At 40.6% G+C, this 19,746-nt stretch overlaps 1 protein-coding gene across 3 annotated transcripts in view; it reads left to right on the top strand.

Moving 5' to 3' along the window:
• KDM4B (lysine demethylase 4B) overlaps positions 1-19,746 on the top strand; it is a 92,780-nt gene that overhangs the window by 36,961 nt on the left and 36,073 nt on the right. For all 3 annotated transcript variants that reach the window (XM_074851691.1, XM_074851689.1, XM_074851690.1), the window contains exons 7-8: positions 2,396-2,499; positions 6,873-7,010. In XM_074851691.1, coding sequence (XP_074707792.1) covers positions 2,396-2,499; positions 6,873-7,010 — 242 coding nt within the window. The remainder of the gene's footprint in view (positions 1-2,395; positions 2,500-6,872; positions 7,011-19,746) is intronic.

The following is a 19,746-nucleotide window of genomic DNA, read 5'->3' on the forward strand; positions in this document are numbered from 1 at the left end:
AGAGTTAGCTTGAGCTGTGATAAACTTCCACCTTTCACCAGGCTGGCTGTAAATTTTTGGCCTTGCAAAGCTGCTTGTGCACGTACCTTGTGTATGAGTTCTTGCCTGACACCCGCCAAGGTCAGCCTGGAAGCAGCCGCCTGCCCCCAGCGTGAGCAGCGAGCGCAGACTTGGCCCTCCTGCCCTTGGCATTTCTGCTGATTTCCAGTTGGTAACGCTGGAAGCTTCAGGGAAGATGTCTGACTGCAGAAGTATATATTTTTTTAATTCGTTGATGTTGTGTTTGGTTTTTGTTGCTATTTTCATTCACTTGCAAATGTTCTAGGCACTGCCCAGCTAAAAAAAGCTCCTGTCCCAGAATAATTAACTCCAAATCTACGTGTTTCATCTTCAATGAAGCATACTTTAATGATTTAAATCTGTTGTTGAAGTTCGTGCAACAGAAGCAGGCAGGAAAATCTGGAAGTCTGTATTCTGAGGCAAAATTAAAAAAAGGTTCTGATACTGTTTTTCCAGAAAGTAGGCAAATTTATAGTAATGGCATTTCTTGCTGACAGTTTGACATTCTATTGACTGTTTCATACTTGAATAAAAAAGGGGAGGAAGGGAGCGACTGGTCGTGTAGGATAAATGTAGACTAAATGGGTGTAAATGTCCTAGGGCATGGTAGTGTGTGAGCCATGATCCCTAAATACAAATACTATTGAAAATTGCTGCTCAGAAATGTCGCATTTCAAAGCTACAGTTCAGTCATTTGCCAGGTTTTATAAAAGTTACTTTTTCTTCTGTTAAAAAGTCGAGAAATCCAGATGACCTGTGTTCTGTAGAATCTGAAATACCACTCCAAAGTCTGACATAAGTAATACTAAGTCTTTTGCTGTTTGTAACTTGTTTTTACTGATGGTCAAGTTTTGAGATGCATCGATGGTAGGCAATGTATAAACCAGAAACAAATTATCAATGATCTTGTCTTTATTTTAGTTTTCTGTTGCTTTTGGAAGTTGGAATGGGTAATGTTTTGAAACTACAATGAAAGAGTATTAGTGCTTGGGCATTCTCTGTCCTGTGCATCAGTGGCCTGTACTGTGAAGAAGTTTACTATGGAGAAATGAGTGTGCAATTAATATGGAAAATGAATAGCTGAGCTGTAAATGGGCTCACTGGGAGAGCTGTGGAGCCCATGGAGAGAATGTTAATGTGTTGCCATGTTATTGGTGCTAATCACTTAAAATGTGCTTCTTTATTAGTAGCTTTAATGAGAGCCACTTAAACTGTGCATTAAAAAGAGGAACTGCAGAGAGGGACGACAGACTGGGTAGCAGACAGTCATAATTTTAATTGAAATGCTTTTAGTAGAAAAATATAAGAAAACCTGGAATCCAGTAATCCTTTTCACTTTTGGAAACCCCTTCCATTATGTCTTGTCAATTAGTTTTGTTTCTAGAGCTTGGGTTATTTATTTTCCTAAATGGTGATGTTTTTAATCCCCATAAACACATAATTTGTTACTGAATCACCCGCTTGCAGTGAAACACATGGTCTTGGAGAAAATGGTGTTACATTGGTTGAGCTGACATTTCTGGGAGGGAAGTGCTGACATCAAGGGGTTTGTTCAGTTTTTACCACAATTTTAGTATTTTTAATTATTTGTGATTTTGTTTGATGGCTCAGTGTGGATCTTGTAGCTGTGACAGAATTTAACACTTCATAGTGCCCAGACACGGTCCGAGTCAGATCGTACTGCCTCTGCCAGGCTTGTTAGTGACCACTGTGGCCAGTGAATGGGTCCCTTCTCCCACTGCCTTGTGATGGATATGTTTCCTTTCTTTTGACTGAATATTAACATCTACATGCTTATTTTTTTTTCCTTTAGGGGGTGGTATGTAGGGCAGATCAATCTGGAATCTTATGAGTTATATTACTTTCCCAAGAATAATATAGCATCCTGTCAGAGAAGGTATAAAAGGGACAGATATGGCAGCGTTTGGAGTAGATGGTGCATGCTAGTTGCTTTTTCCTTGCCTGTACTCAGAAAAAGGGTGGCTCAGGGTTTAGGGTACTAGCCAAAACTTGAGACAGATGGGTTCTGTTTCTTAATTTGCTAGGGTTTTACTGAGATTTTTGGCCAAGATGCTTATTCCCAGACACAGAAGACTTAGTTGTTGACTCTCAACTTGAATGGAGTTTGGCCTTTCATGCCTCAACATGCAAGTTTTTGTGATAAAATTTTTAAACAATGAGGGATGTGCTAATTACTGACATCTGCAGTTGCCTGTTGTATCAATCTATATAAAGTACTTAGGCAGGTTTTTATTTTGTCAGCTTGTCTCTGCTTAAATAACTGATTGGATATAATATTCCTATAGTGATACTCCTCTTCTTAATGTCTCTACAGGATTTTTTCCAGGAAGCTCTCAGGGATGTGATGCTTTCCTCCGTCACAAGATGACCCTCATTTCACCCTCAATCTTGAAGAAGTATGGCATTCCTTTTGACCGGGTATGTACAAAGGATGCATTGAAGACACCAGCAAGTTGTCGAGGTGCACAAAGCACAGCACCCCTCTTTTAAGGAAACGATTCATCTCAAGCCTCTGGGGAGCAATTTGCTTAATTTCTAAATGCATTATTATGCTAAATGTATCCTATCGGTTTAAACCAGGTGCCTGCCTGTAAAGGAGGATTTGTGGTTTGGCTGAGACACTTTCTGTGAAGTGCTTCTCTTCATACAAGCTTTCACTAGCACTAACTTTGTCAATTAGGGAGCCTCTCCAGGTAGAGAGGGGCGAAGTGTAATACAGATGCTATGGCTTATCAATAGGCAGCATAACTCATTGGTAGTTCTTGAACAGGCTTTTTTCTCCCGGATCCAGTATGAACCAAAAACTGGAATTAGACGTGCTGGTTCTCTGTTGTGTAAGCATTCGTTCAATGCTAAGCCAGGAAGGATCCATGAATCTCTTAAGTCCTCTTACTTGAAATGAGGGGTCATGTTTATTTGGTGTGATTGTTTTAATGTGCTTATTCTTAAAGTCTTCTGGCAAGAAATAAATCTCAGCTGAGCATGCTTACCACGGATTTAGGATCTGTGCAGAATCGGTCGAACAGCTACTGCTGCCCTGTGTTACCAGCACACAGAGCCTGTCCTGCGGGATGCTCGGCCTTTGGATGTGGAAATGGGGTTGAGTTAGAGGTACCGGGACTCTTTATCTCCAGCAGGAAGTGTCAAAGAATGCCTGCTTCAAACTGATTTCATCCTTCCCCATCCTCCTTGCATCATCATCTCTAGATATTATGGCCATCTTTCTCGAAGGAAGAATGCTCAAGTTCTGATTTTTTTTTTTTTAAGCATGGTTTTGTTAGAGTTAGTCCACCTGAGACAAAGTGTAGCACCTATTTGATGAGCCTGGTGATTCTTTGAGATGGAAGTAAAAGATCTTGGCTCTTTTATAGCATAAAAACTATGAATTCATTCAATTTACTGCTCCAGAGACTCTTTCATTTTTCCTAGTGGAAGGCTATGATGAATGAAATTTGAAGTGTGATCATCTGGCTTGTCAGATGAGCTTGCTGTCAGCGCAGGGGAGACTTGCACAGAGCAATGTGGTGCTTATGGTTCAACATCAGTGGCTAGACTTGGCCTAGTTTGCACATGATGGTTGATACTAAATTGTTCATAGAGAGCAACAAACCATTTTTCTTGTAATTCTATCTGTGGAACCTAATTCCCAAGTGTGAAAACAGTGGTACCTGCTACCCATGGTTGAAAATAATAATGAAAATATCTAATTGTGGGATCTGTATTTTTTGGTAAGGATTTTCACTTTACAAATTTCGGGAAAGTGAATATGTGGTTTGGAATATGGGAGGCATCTCAGTTTAATGCGTAGATGCCCCTCTGAGAAATGACTTTTGATAGAGGATAAAAGATGTTCTCTATCCCGACCATATTCAGAAAAGAATACAAAATCTGTAGCCAGTGCAAGGTCCTGAAAAATCTGTCTGACCTTATTTTTAGTTTTTGGCCTAAACTGTAAAGTTTAAGGGTTTCTTACGCTTTTTTCTGCACAGTATCAGTTGAACACCGTGTCTTGCTGCTTCTTGTGGTGTTTTCCTTACAAAGTTATTTTAACTAGAAGCTGTAAGTGATGCAATAATCGGGAGGACAGAGCCTAAAAAGCATGCGCTGCTTATTTGAAGAAGCTGAAAATAATAATTTCAAAAGTACCTGTTGGTGCCCACTAGCCATTCCAGGTGAAGTTTGCCAGGCGACCCTCCGGTGACACGCAGCCATGCTGCAGAATGGAGGGGGAAGAGGAAATGGGAATTGATTTCTGCCACTTCATTCAAGCAGCATGTTGGAGCAGTGCTCTTGGGTCTGCCGGGGATCAGAAAGCGGAAGAAATTCCTTCAGGACTTCAAATGTTTGAATGTTGTAGGCAGGCATATTTTTCTCCAGAATAATACGCTGTTATATGTTTGCTTTTCCATCTATCTGAGGAAAGTGGCACAGACTAATAATCGCATACTAAGTGATTTCTGATCAATAACCAAGCAAGAGGAGCAAAGGAGTTTGTATAAAGGCAATAGAGGAAAACTTTCCTTCCAAGCTTATCCCAAGTCATCTTTGCTGAGCTGTCTGGTGATAGGGATGGGATACAGAGTGGTTTAAATAAGGGAGTTTCTAATGTATTGCTTGGTAAAAAGTCTTTACCTGCTTAGCAAGGCTTCCCACTATGAATCTTTTGATTTGTGACATGAAGGTTTTTTGCAAATTGATGTCTGGTGTCCTCTTCATGCTGAGTATATGTAGAAATTTTAATGCTAAGGATCTGATTTTTGTCTCCCTGTTTTTTACCAAAAAAAAAAAAAAAAAAAAGAGAGACCAGTGTACACATAGAGGACAGTATTAATGTCAAAACCAAACTTTCTTTTTTAAAGCAAGAGGGATTATTAACATGTTACTCAAATATAATTCCTAACCCTGATTTACAGAATGTGGAGGGAAAGTGGGTTTTTTGTGCTAGCTCTTTTCTTCTCTATGGCACTCACTGGAAGGATGTTTTTAAATGTAAAAAGGAGGAGGAGATCTCTTTAGTCTGAACAGCCTATATCTGAATACCTCCTGTCCTGAAATAGTAGCTTTTGAAGGAGGATCACTATTATTCAGAAACAGTGAACATATGCCGTTTTTCTTTAGAAACAGAGATAGGATCCCTTCATCTAAATTCCTGGCAGATTTCAATGAAGTGAATAGGCATGCATTTATAAATCTCTATAATGGTATTTACTTCTGGAAAAAAAGAAACAGATCAATAGTAGGGCTTTTTAATAATTAAAAATGTGTATTTCTGTAATCTCCTATTGATTTTTCCATTTATTCCTCAAGAGCTTGCAGAAGTCAGTAAATTTAGGGCTTTCTTCATGAGTGGCAGTTTGTGCTGGCTTTCCTTCAATAGTTATTACTTTTCTGCATGGCCTATCCATCATCTTGAGTGCTTTCTAATTTATTGTAGGGATAATGTTGACAGCAGTGACATGGAGGACGTACACTGTGGGCTTGAAATGAAGACACCAGGATGTAGATTTACTGACAGAAACATAATCTTTCTGTCTTCTGAAGTTAGCCATCTACCACTCTGCTTTGATTTATGGAGGGGGCTGGATGGGAGGATGCTCCGTGAAGCTGGGTACTGACCGGACTTCAGCACCTCTATCCTAAAACACTGCAGAAGCTTCTTGTATTATCATATCAGTTTTTATTCTCTCTTTTTTTTAAAAATTATTCTGCTAATGTTAATAACATTAGCAAGTTTAAGTGTTAGTCCAGCCAAGTGGGTAAATGGTTTGTCCCTTTACGTTTTCTGTTCGGAGCCATCCTTGTGTTTATCAGTGTAAGTTCTTTGGAATCTCTGTAGGCTCTGAACTGCCGTGTGGTGAGTTACTGCCGGTGGAAGGAATCCAAATGGAGTTACTTGGCATGTGACTGCTGTGAAAGGTCTGTCAGCGCTTCTGGGTTGGAAAGACAGGGAAGGTCAAATTTTTGCCTCTTCCCTAATCCATAGCAGGGAGGTGCTGTCTCACGCTTGCTAAGCTAGAGAGCTGGACTAGAAGGATCGCTCCGAGTGCGCTGTGTCACTGCCAGTTGCTTTTTTGATCTGTGCCATACTCTTAACAGTTAAATTCCATTTTTTTTGTCCCCACTATCTTCTCTGCATGAGATGTAAAAAGAGGATTTTCTAGAAGCATCGCAAATTGATTGGCCTCTGATTACAGCTGTAATCTGTAGAGTTTTTAACCCTTATATTAATAATGTCCATAATGCTTATTGTGGTGTTAATTTTACTTAAGTAGGCAAATGGTGGGCTGTAATTTTTATGGTGTTTGACTTAGGGGTGAACAAATGGGAGTAAGACTGATAAATGTGAGTAGCATGTACTTTGGTAGCACCCTGCAATGTAGAGTGCACGTTAGGAGGGAAATCCAGTTTTCTTGGCTCCACTGGTGTGGTGGTGGGAGTGTAGATTTGGACTTAGATGAGCTAAAGTGGTCACGATCTAAAGATTTATTGATCTTTGGAATGCTGCAGCCTGAGACCCTTTCTGTAAGTGGAGCCTGAGAGTCTAAAAAGTTCAGATCTTGTGACCCCTTCCATCGTACTGTCTTTTTTCCATAATAGAAATACTATAGTATTTCTACAGTTAACCAGAAGTTGTTCTAGGTTTAGTCAAGAGTTGACAATGACTATTCTGCCTACTCTCCGGTTGAAAGAGAGAGATTTAACCAGTGAATTTTTTTTTTTTTATAGGTCTCCATTCTCAAGCTGCTACGTCAACTGATCTGTGGGGTATCTCTTTTGTTTTTGTTTTTCAGATCACCCAGGAAGCTGGAGAGTTTATGATTACATTTCCTTATGGTTACCATGCTGGCTTCAACCATGGCTTCAATTGTGCCGAGTCTACCAACTTTGCCACTTTGCGATGGATTGACTATGGAAAAATGGCAACCCAAGTAGGTGTCTGTTGGGATGAAGGGTTATTTAAAACCACAAGCTCATGAAATACAAAGGAACAAACGGGAGACTTACCCTTAAGAACAAAATGGAAGATGCTGTTGTTTTGACAATATGCTCTTTCATTGTGCCATGTTGCTGTTTTATGCCTGTTGATAATTCGTGTCGTTTTGAGGGCATAGTAATGACTTTCTCAAATGCTAGATGCCACACACCTTGTAAAGAGGTTGTTTTGAGACTAGTAAGTTAGGATTACTTTTCTGATGCATCCAAACTGCATTTCACAGTGAATAAGGTGACTGATATAACTGAATACAATTCATTAGGTACACACTGAAGGGGAAGGAATAAGCTGGAAATACTTTTAAGCTCTAATAAGACTATGGTAATAACCTTCTGAAAATATCTGGATTTCTCTCTGTGCACTCAGTTAAGTTTGAAGAGGAGAGTCATGCTGAAATGACTTTGTGTGGCTATTTCTTATTAGGGCAAATTTCTTATATGTTCTGTTACTTTTGGCGGTTCTGAAGTCGGTGAGGGTTTTCACAACAGCACACATACTGCATTCTCTTGTTTTTAAGTGTGAAGCATAACTGATCAGCATAACTGATTCAATAGGATCTGTGAATTTTTAAATTGGAGATCAGTTCCACACAGTCTTTGGGGAAAGGATAAATGATTACGGAGTGCAGCATTTAAAAATTGCCTCAGATGTTCCTTGTCAGAAAGGCAGACTTAGTTTTCACTCTAGAATAGTATTTATAATATCACCTTCACTCTTCTTCTGTCAGCTCAGCTTGGCTCTAACTCTTGAAATGCATCCTAATGCTTTCTTCTGGACAAAACCAACTCTGTTCAAAATGGACTGCAAGTACATCTGTGTCTCAGTCTGTGGAACAATGTGGTGATGTCCATTTTTCCTTTACAAAGGTTTATATTCTGAGAGTAGCAAAAGGTAGATGATTACCAAATGGCGTCATTCTCTTCTCAGCTTTGGGATCCCTTTTTAGCCCTCCGCCTTTTTGCTGTAATGCCTTTGGCCATTTTTGAGCCAAGCTGAAACTTTCTGCACAGAATTAGATTTGGGAGTGATCAATGTTGTGTTAATCAGCCTGAGTGGCTGCTTTATGACTAATATGAGTCACTCTTTTTGCTTCTGGAGGCTAGTGCTGTTTCTGGCACTGCAGGCTTTAAGGGATCTTGTAGAATCACAAAAAACCCCCATGCTGTTTCTTCCTATTTTTCCTTTTTAATAAGTGAACATCATTAACCTGACTAGAAAAGGAAGATGGTTGTCACCCCACAGGACCTTTTTTCCTGCTTTTTCCCCTCTTTGGTATTCCATAACCTCAGCAACTGCAGGCAGGCAGTCTTTGACTATCCAATGGCACAATAATTGATGTCTGAGAAGCTCATCCCATGGAAAGCAAGCTCAGCCAGTTGGGTTCCTGAAAGGTGAAGTGTCTGTCTTGTTTATTTTTTTCAGTAATATTCAGCCCATAGTTTCAAGAACTCCACTGTTCGCCAATGAATTTGGCATTTGAGCTCTCTCCTTTGCTAAAATAAAGAGGTAGATTTTAGTATTTCATTTGTGGACCTACAGTGGTGTAAAAGCATCTTCTGTTAGGCATGCTAGTGGCTGTGCCATGAAATATAAAAATGAAATGTGCCATGAAGTATAAAATACATGAACTCGCTGTGCCAGTGAGTTTAGTGAACTCCTCTAAATTGCTAGTGATGGCGACTGAAATAATTCTCTCAACAGAAAAATCCTCATGCTGAAAAGTTATGTATTTGTCCTCTCTGTCCCCCACTAGTGTTCAAGTAGTGAACCCTACCCTGGTGTTTGTAATCTCTTCATATCCCAGCAAGGCTGTGGAGCAGACCCTGTGGCAGTAATTGAGGCTCCAGGGCTAGGTGGAGGCTGGAGGGAGAGTTCTACATTTTGAATTTGTTCTGGAGTTAAAGGGATGGTAAGAAGAACCTAGAACCATAAGAGGCCTCAAGTCAGTGTTAAGTGTCTTAAAAATAGCCAAGCAGACTCGGTTTGAAAATTTTAAAAATCGTGTTTGTCTGCTCTGACCTTGTATACCAGGTTTATCTGTAGCAAATGGTCATGGTATTACACCCCAGAAAATGGGGTTTATCATGGAAATTCTGACAGACCCTTAACTACAGCAGTGCCAGCAGGCACCGCTCTAATATTAAAAGCAATTTTGGGTTCAGCCATGTGTTCACAAACAAGTGACATTTGGGAAGTGCGGTTTTAGATTGAGCCTCCATGCTTACATTGTTAAGCAGCGTAGCGTGAAATTACCGAACAAGCAGCATAGAGGGCTCTGAGCAAATCTAGGGAGAGAAAGTTGAAGTGTGGAAGGAGACGCCCAATTTATTTCCATTGCACTCAGTGACACTTGTCTGTTCAGAGATTTCCATTTAATATTGCCTAAACCACGCAGCGCATACATGTTAATTAACCCTTTGATACCTTACTATCAGGTTCCAGATGAGGTATGAACGCTGTTACACTGTTAGGGCAAGAGGTTTGTTTAAATCTCATTTTAAGTTAAACAGGGACTTAATGAAATATCAGCTGACTGTGTACACTCGAGCTGCCTGCACATTTGTGGAGAGAGATTTCATGGAGAAAGACATCCTGGAGTGTGTGATTTTTGGTTAACTTAGCAGGTTTACTAAATTTAAAAAATGGCTGTATTGATTTCTGTGCTCTCGGGCACAATTAGATTATCCTTGCCCACTTCCGAGCAGGTCTTTTTTTTTTTTTTTTTTTTTTTTTTTTTCTTGTCATATACTTGTTTATAAAGTACTTGGAAAGTCTCGACTGGGCAGTAGTCTGCAGGTACATACTCTTACTGCACTGAAACCAGTTGGCTGGAAGGTGATTCTTCTCCTTTCCTCAGGGTAGCAATACAGCTACCTTGTCCTACCAGTCCTCGTGAGATTGGTGACAAGGTAAGGTTCACAATTAGCCAGTTGTAATGTTCTCTCGGACGTTATCCTGGGGATGAAATTTGGATTCTGCTCTACTGAGAGCGATATATGTCAATGGCAGAGTGTAAGGGAGAGCTCACATAGGAAGGTAATGGCTCACCTCGGAGAAACATAGACAGAGCCCTGCTAATTGCCTGCCAGATGGATGAAATGTTCTGCTAACCACAGCAGAAACTGCCTGGGCTGTAAAAAATACATAATAACCAGACTGAAGTTTAAAGATCAGCTTCTTAGACACTGGTTCTGCTCTAATTGTAAAACAAGCATCAGCATTAGCAAAAAAACCAGCAATGGCTGCGGAGTTGTGTAGGAAACTAATAGTGGGTAAATATGCTTGTGTTTGTGTAAACTTGCAACCAGGATGAACAGATGTTTAAAAATTCGAGTGGAAATTGGTTTGGTGAATACCCAAGTGAATAAACTAGCTGTCCTGTTCAGTTCAAAGCTTTTTGAGAACCTAGTGAGAGGTTTTGGAGTCTCTTTTCAGAACTGCTTAGGAGAAGTTGATGTGAAGGAACTGGAAGGGTGTATGTGTAATGGTAACCAGGGTGTGATGCTGGGTTTCATGTCTTTAGATGGAAGTTGTAAGCGTTGCTGACAAGTGGCCTCTTACCGTGAGAACATATAGACCAAAACATCTTTATTAACTAAATGTAGGGCCAATACATAGAGATAAACTTGTGTCTTCATCTGTATCGGACGTTTCCTCTATCCATTTAGCATGTCCCAGGCTCAGGTGTGCAGTTCGAGATCTGACGGCTTTTGGCACATGGGGTACCACAAACGTTGAGCAGAATTCTTTGCTTGCTTTCTTTAGGTTTTCCCTGGTTTTGTAAGTCTGATTTGCTGATCCTTCTAATAATTGCTTCTCTAGCCTTAATGCTGAGTACTGGTGACAGACAAAATTCATGTCATCTCTTGTCATGTGTAGAAGTCCTCGTGACTGATTGCTCTCTGTTCTTAGCAAATGTCAGTCTCCTTAGATTCGGAGGAAAGGTATAACATTCTTCTTCATGTCTTTAATTATATGGAGGTGTACCACTGGGAAATAGATGTCTTGCCTGCAGCTGGACATTGTGCCCAGAAGTGTAAGAATTAACAGCTCTTTAACTGTTATCAATGTAAATGTCTCCATCTGTCCTCCAGGAACCTTGTGTTGCAGCTGACTTCTTCCCAGTCAAGGTGACTTTGAGGGCAACCACAGCTTGCCTGTTCCACCTAATCTGTGTGAAAAGCTGTGGTTGAACAGCACATCTGTCAGTTATTTGTCTAGGGATGGGAGAGACCTTCAGCTAATCTTGGGGCTCCCCCAGATAATCCTGGTGTGCTGTCACGAGGCCTTTCCAAGTACGTGATGAGAATTCATTTCAGCATTCTTTGCAGATCAAACTCTGGCAGGGAATGCTCTTTTTAAGATACAGTACTATTTGACTAACATGACTATCAATCTGTCACAGTGTGCAAAGTAAAACGAGGTCCAGAAGAAATGAGTTAAAAGGGTTTTATGTGGTGTTGGAGATACTGGCACAATATTTCAGGATTCATCTGTAATCTGAATACTCTGCTTTAGATCTTAACATTACTGATTAAATACTGTTGAGTAGGGATGGTTTTATTTGTATATACTATAGTTAATGTTTACCTGCCTAGGCAGAGCCTAGAAAATTAGGAGAAATATTTTCCTTTCTACTCTGTAGTTGGAATTCTTCAGTTGTTTGTCTTCCATTAACTCTTTGTCATGTTGGTTTTTTTTTTTTTCCCTGTTTGGTTGTTGAAGAAGGCCTGGTGCATGAAAAGCAATGAATGATAATTTTGTTTCGCTACATGAGCCTGCAGTTCCTTTCTGCGTTACTGTTCTGATTCGCTTTGTTTCTGAAAACTCTTGGATGCAACCATCAATAGACAGAGGGTCTTATTGACTGTGTGTTTGGCTAAACAACCCCTTTAAAGCCAAGTGTTTTAGTAAAGTGTCCTTCCTGGAGTTGAGGTGGCCTGAAAGTCTCCTGGTATTCAAAAAGACGCTTTCAGAGTGTACAATTTTAAAAGAAATTCAAGTGTGCCTCACAGGTCGGCTTTTCTATTTCTTTTGCAAACTGGACTGGAAATAAGCGGATGGGAGGGGAACAATTTCTTGCACTTTCCTTTATATTAATAGCAGACAGTCCTGGATGATAACGTCTGTGTTACTATCAGCTGACATTTTCATACCTTCATTTTATCTCCTGTTTACTCCAGGGATAGTGCTGGAATTATCTATCTCAGTATAAAATGGGGTCAAGTTGCCCTTCCTTCCCAAATCCTACATTTTATGTTCTGAAATAAGTAGCCTTCATCTCATCCTGCGCAGCATTCCCATCCAGAGCTCCGGTGCAGTTCAGTCCCGCTCTGCTGCTTAGTCATTTCTCTGGGGAGAAGGGGAAGAAAAGTAAGACTTTTCTGTTTGGATTTTACTGATATATGAAGGCATCTTCGAGAGAGGTGCCTTTTGGATCTCAGGCTATGGTCTTTTACATGGCTTACTGCTTCTGGACCCTCTCCTGCCTTGGTTTTTTTGGTGTAATATTGAAATAACAGATCTAAAATTTACATTTGGAGTATTTATGATTTAAAGTTGTCTAGCATATAATTTTTGTTGTAAAATTGAGGCTTACTACTTATTATTCAGATGTTAGTCGGTTTTCTCTTAAAACATGTCCCTATTTTCCAAGAAAATAAAATTCATGAGGCTTTTGCAGAAGGTGCTTGGTAGTACTGTAAAATTAGTCTCTGAAATAAGGGAAATCAGAACGGTATTTTTGCATACTTTGTATGTATGCCTTAACTGACTCTAATTAGACCTTTTAAGATTAGAATACTTTAAAAAAAAAAAATCTAGTATGGAAAATAACTTCCATTATTTTTGTAAGACAGATTCAAAATTGCTATTGTACAAAATCTTCTGCCTTTTTTGTGCATATTTTTTTGTCTTACTTGTAAACATTGCTAATACCTTACTCTCCACAAAGTACTGATTCTGTGCAATAAAGTGGAATTTTTACAGTGTTATTCATGCTAAGGTGGAAAGGAGACAGTTATTTTTCTGAAACTGTCTTGGAGCTTCGTTTTTATCAGCTCTCTTCTGAGATCTTCCGAAGTACTGCTTGGGGGGTTGCTTGTCATAATTTTTGTTAATGAAGGAAGAACACTCACACTTCTGTCAGCAGAAAAAAATTACACCCTGGAGATTTCCAGGATTTCAGTCTTTGGGATGCCTGGCTGCCGCTGGACCCAACGACTGACGTCCGTGCGGATGGATGGATGCTAAGTAGGTACCTGGCCTTGCCCCTTCTGGATGTCCTGCCCTTGAGAAGGGGCGTCTGAGAGACTAATTTGAAATCCAGAATGTATTTATAAACTGTTCAGGACTTGATTCCCAGAAAAAGGGATGTTTCTACTTTGGGGCAGGCAGCTGGGGGCAGTGATGACTTTGGGCAGCTTGCCTCCCTCTCTGCTCAGTGTTTGGCATAACCCTTAGAGCACGGAACTGGGAAGGATCCGGGTTTTTTTTAAAGCTTTTTTTTTTTAAAAACAGACTAGGCCTATTTATGCTACTCAGCCTAATTTACTTCAGCTTAATTACTGCAAGGTGTAAAGCATGCTGTTCTTCACTTTTTGAATGCTGTTTAGTAATGATTTTGCCAGCCCAGGGTGACTCTCCAAGAGCCTGTGATGGAAACTGCTGGATCTCCGGGATGGAAAGCTGCCCTGAACCCGTGGAGTCCCAGTGTTGCTGGGTTGACACAGTCTCCCATTCTCTCTCTGCCTCACTAACCCTGTGATTTACAGTGAGGAGGTTGTGGTGTGCTTTGTGGCCGCAGCAAATAGCGGTGAAGAATGTGCTCCCTGCAGCTTATTTGTTCAGCTTCTCTGTCACACAGGAGTCCCTGATAAAGTCTACCAGCCCCAATCGTTCATGTGTCAGAGCAGAGGCTTAAGGGTCATCTGGCTTTGGGGATGCTGGTACGGCAAGGCCATCAAAAATCCCTCTTAAAAGCTGCCTTACCATTGTGCTTTCCTGCGCAGCTGATGTTGCTCCACTGGAATTGCTTCAGAGGTGACACATGAGGGCATAGATATGAAGAAGGAAGAGCAGTCTTACGTTCCACTTAAGAATATATAACTACATAGTGTATTCTGTTGAAGAATTGCTGAAATAGTGATGTTAGAACTCTGAAAGGCAGTGTAAAAGTGGGAAGTAGCTCTGAGTTGACATTACACTTTCTCATCAGGTACCTTCCCTTTTTGATGTCCCCCAGAGAAATTCATTCAGTGTAGGCAACATTTTTTACCCTTCTGCCTCTTCTGCTTTGTGCACGAAGAACGCTTTAAAAATAAAGCCCACTTTTTATTATAGTTCAGTGAGAGTAGATTGCTTATGAACAACCTATTTTAATTTTTGTAACTCCATTTTGCTTTGCTGTTTGTCTTTCCTGATAGTTGTGCTTCTCACTTCCAGCTTGGTTACCGGGTGGCAGTTAGCAGTTTCAGGGTTTGTGTGGGGTGGCTCGGAGCTGGGTGCTTCCTAAGCTCAGACATCAGGATTCAGATCTTGCTTCTGCTCTGTTCTCACCTGACTCTCTAACTGCTTTGAAAATATGTGCAGGTGGATCTAGATTATTACAGGAAAGAGACCAAAGCGCTTCCTTGGGTGTGTGGTTTTCAGAGGGGTCTCGATTGCTGTTTCCTTTAGGATTGATATACAATGTCTTGCTTCCTTTATTTATATATCAACCCTCCCTTGATTCTAAGTTGTAGCATTTGGAGTTGCAAAACATATATTTTCAGCTTTGTATCCTTTTGAAAAATGTTACTGAAGAATACTTGTTATTACCAGGGGAAATAATTTCATGGTGTGCTAGAAGCAAATCTTGGGTTGTCGCTTTAGATACCGACATTTCATATTCCACCAAACATAATTATTCATGTTTCTACAAACTGCCTATAGATCTTGGTTGTTGTACATGGGATACAAAATGGTGGATTTTACTACTTCAGCTGTTGGTTTACAGGCGTGTAATACAGCACAGCATTTGGCTTGCTTTTTAAAGGAAAAAGCAGATGATCAAACAGGAGGAAAAAAGGATGACTTTAGTCACTTAGCAGGAATTGTCTAGTGCGTCTGTCACTTCAGAGCTGCAGATCTTCACTAAAGCCACGTCAGTTCATGCTCGCTGCTTGCTTAATGCATGAGCACAGGGTGCTGACCTGCTGAAATGACATGTTTTCTGCAAGCCAGAGTGGCCGGTGGTAGACTACTTTCACCAACTGCGAGTCTTACGATGCGGAAGAAATAATACCTTGAGATAACCTCAGAATGGTGTTCGCTATAGACTACATCATAACCACTGGATAAAAGTCTTATTTTGTTTAACCCTTGTACTGGAACAAGTCTGTCAAAACAGGAACTGATTCTTCATTGAATCTCCTTCTTGTAGTGCTGCTGAGAGCACTGAATTTCCTCCTGTGGTCTTTCAGCCTTACCTGAGATCACTTAGGACCCCACTGAGGTGATCCTCCCCCCTGCCCCTCCACCATGGTTGTGTTTGTCTTGCAGGACTGAGGATTGCATATATTTGAGATGGATTCAGGAGTAGTCAGCATCCTTACAGGTGTAGTCTACAGAATAGTAAAAGATGAACAAGAATTCTGGCAGAGGTTTTAAAATAGCTTTGCCTCCCACCCCAAAAAAAGAAGAAATCTCCATGTAACATATTAGCAGAGCCTGATGCCAGTTGGGATGGGTTATTCTTGTATTTGCCTAAAATAAAGCATGTCATATGGCATTTTATGTTGTATCTTAAACCAGAATCCTCTTCCTATGAATGGAGTGGAGCGGGGCAAATCTGACTCCCCACTTGCCACTTACCCAACTCTCCAACCCGCAGAAATCCGTGTGGAACGTTATGGAAGCAAGTTAAGGAAGCACGTGAGGAAGAAGCATGCCCTGCAGCCAGGGACCAGAGGGAGTCCTTGGAAATCTTTGCCTAATTGTTTTGTTTATGAAACTCTGTAGAGGATTTCCAGTGGGTTTCCTAATGAACTGGTTTGTTGTTGAGACTTACGGCAATTCTGGTAATTACACTAGAAACAGGGGGTCAAGACTCATCTTCTTTCCCACAAGCTTTCAACTACCAACCATTAAACACACCAACTATGCATTTTAGGTTCTTCTCCTCCTTCTCAAAGTTTAACTCCTCATTTACTTGCAGAATACCTGCCGCTCATCTTTCAGGCGCATACTTGCAATTTATGTGCTTTTGTCACTTTTGAAACCTTGGCTATGTGTGAGAGCATTGTTGTACCAGATCTGAGTGGAAATGTAGCTCTGGGCTGAGGAAGGAGAATTAAACTGGAGCCCAGACTGGTTTATTCTGTCACACTGGATAAGTATTAACTAGATCTCAAGTAACACGTCTGTAATACGATAACAAATTGGATAGCTGTTTAAGAGTACTAGGAGGACTTTGTGATTCTCCCCAAGCTGAAACTCTATACCTTGTCTGGGAAATTTATGGAGAGAAGCTGAGCAGTGTTGTCTGCGTTAGCAATGTGTGTTCCTATAATACACAGCAAGAATTTCTTAGCTGCCTTTTGAATGTAACCATCTTTCTTTCCCAGGAACTTGCTTTTAGGCGTCATCGTTATGAAAAAGCTGATAGAAAAGCTTTAAGCAAAGATTTTGGTCTGGCGTTTAATGGTGGCATAATAGCTGAAAGGGCTTCGACTTTGAGCCTGTTGGGTTTTCTTATATTTAAATTTCTATTAAGGCAAAGTGAGAGGCTAGCTGACCCTTAAACAACTGTGCAGTGGGCCCTGATTTCATCTAAATGTGAGGGGGTTTTCCATGAGAACCAGGGGTGCCAATTTAAATATATCATTTTGGTGACTATTTCTACATGAGGAGAAGGGTTATTTTACATTAACTTTTTATATGTTATGAAACAGATGGGGTTCAGTTTAGTGTTAATAGCTGGGAAGTGAGGGAAATATCCTTACAGAAATGATGCTGAAGGTTGAGGTTGAATGAGGCTGCATTTTTCCATATATCATTTGATTTTATTACTTCAAGGAGACAGTCTTTTTATTTGACTGTAACTTTATGTAGACTTATTAGTGTTTTTATTTAAAAAAAAAAATACTGCAAATAAGATAACAGTTACACATTCAGTAGCCACAAATTTCCCACTATCAGTCTTTGAGTTTAATTGATGAGACAGGGTTCCTGGTGTGGTCAGATATTTTACCACAGTCTCCAGCTTTGAGTAGCAGATAATAAAATAATAAGTAGAGGAAGAATGTTGGTTTTCTGTGTTTGTAAAGTGCTTCACTGTGCATTTCCTTATAGTATTTTTGCATGTGCTTAGATCGCAAGTTGCCTTTGCATGTTCTTATGCTGTATGGTTAACAAAGTCATTAGCTTATGAAAAAGGAGATGGTGCTGGGAAGAGCCTTCAGAAGATGGAACAAATTAAGCTCCTGCAGATTTGGTGATTATGGAAACTTCTCTTGTTGCTGTTTTAGGTCTCAGATTCCGTGTAACTGAAGGCAAAGAGCTAACCCTAAAAGAGTTTTGATTTTTCTTTTGGTTTTTTTCCACCCTCGCTTTCAGGACTTGCAGTGGGTCCTTGGAGATCCTGGTTACGAATATTCTGTTGTTTGTTCTGTTGTTTGATCTGTGGCTCTGACAGCCTTGCTGTTCCCGAGCAGTTTGGTGTGGTGGTCTGGCTACCAAATGGGGAACAACAGAGGGGAGATGGGAAGATGTTTGATTAGATCTCAGAGTTCCTTAAATTTTTCACCTGTCATTTTGACGTGACAGGCGTATCCTTCATGTTGCCATTTAGTCACGGTCTGTGCTTTGGGTGACCGTATCGCTCTTAAATCTTTCACAGGTCTACTGGTATGTAGGAGTTCTGTGAATACCTGAATTGGGGCTCTGTGGTTCAGTTTTGGCTCACGTAAAGGAAATGAGGTTTTGTATCTCTCCGTAGTGGTGGTGTTTCAGTGTAGACATGTTCATTTTTTGTTTGTTTCTATGAAGTTTAATAATAATGGAATATGAAAGTGTTAGAATTCGAGAGGGGAAAATGGGATATGAAGGATATGTTCCGCAGAAATTGGGACAGGGAGAGACAGAGCTTGGGGGTGTAGGCATAATATCTCTTAGGAAATACATGTGTTTATGACCACAATTAAATGCTTTGAAAGAAATATAACTGTATATGGAAGGGCAGGCAGTGTATGGAAATGGGCATCACCGACAGGGAAACACAAGCTTGCTGATTTTTGTTCTGCTCCAATGGCATAAAGCAGGTAATTGCAAAGGAAACTTCTTGCCCTTCTCTAGCCACCATGTCCTCCTCTGATCTCCCCCATTCTTTTCCCTCTCCCAGCCCTCACACACACATGCACGTTCCCTTTTGCAGTTGTAGTGGAAGCATCTGCTGTATTAAGCAGGATCTTGCTCCTGGGTCTGAGGGAAGGGTATGGAAAAATAACCTGGCCATTATGGGAACGTGAATGTGACACAACTGCAGCAGCTGAGGAAATATAACTGTAGGGTCCGGAAGAAGCCCCAAAGGAAAGAGGCTTTGTAAATTATTCATGCTTGCTAGTGTGAAAGCAATAAAATTAAATTAAAATTGAAATATAAACATACATCATGTTAGATTTGTGTAAAGAAAGGAACTTGGCTACTGCAGGCTTCTGGTGTTGCGGTACGCTGGAGATTGCAGCCCACGGTGTCATTTCTCTGAATAGCATCCAGATAGCTCAGTATGGGGCTTCTTGATATTCTGTGTATGCTTTACATTTTTGTGAGACTCAGGCTGGCGGTGGTTGGAGACCTTTAGACCTGTCTGACTTGGGATTTACTCTGCTTGATTTGAAGGAATTGACATGTGTGCTGCAGCATGTTGGTTCCAGGTTAGGATCAGAAAATGGACTGTTCCCCTTTTAAGCCATTTTTCATACTTTGTAAAAGCAGAGGAGGTCAATCTCCGTAGCTCGTTGATGATATGTGCTGTGGGGTGCTCTTCTGTATTCCTTTTTATAGCAGTGCACAGGTGCTTTTAAAATTTCTTAAGGAAAAGTGATTGAAAATCTGCTCAATACAAATCCCTTAAGCCAGTATTGATGGAGGTGCCGGTGAGAAGCTTCTGCCTGGCCAGGAATTTGAAGCATGGGTACCATCTGTGTTCCTGCCATTCTTTGGCCAAATTGCATTTCCAGCCTTTCTGTCCCGTGCTATTTTTCATTAAATGAATTGAGTTTTCCTGAAAGTGCCTGTCCATAAATACTCCTTCCCACTCAGCACACTCAGGTTATTGCTGCTCTCCCAGTCAGAGCAGCAGAAGGCAGCCAGCGCTCTTTGCAAAATGAAAAACAAGAGTTGGGAGGGAAGTGGAATAGCTGAGAACTGTACAGAAAGACTCTTTTCTCTCTCTCTCAGTGGCTTCTTAACTACAGCCATAAATCTTTTAATAATGGTAGTGAAAAATGAAAGAAGAGAAGCAAGTTTAGTTTCATGCATTTCTGCTAAGAGAAGGGGTAAGAGTACTTTTGAAAAGGCGTGGAGGAAGGGTGAAAAAATAGTCCTGCAAAGTGATTGTAATTACCTCATCCTCCACTTGAAGTTGAAAAGCAATTTAGTGCAAATGCATACCAAGCAGAGCTTTGCACCTT

The sequence above is a fragment of the Strix uralensis genome, chromosome 27 (assembly GCF_047716275.1).
Source record: "Strix uralensis isolate ZFMK-TIS-50842 chromosome 27, bStrUra1, whole genome shotgun sequence".
NCBI classification, from domain to species: domain Eukaryota; kingdom Metazoa; phylum Chordata; class Aves; order Strigiformes; family Strigidae; genus Strix; species Strix uralensis.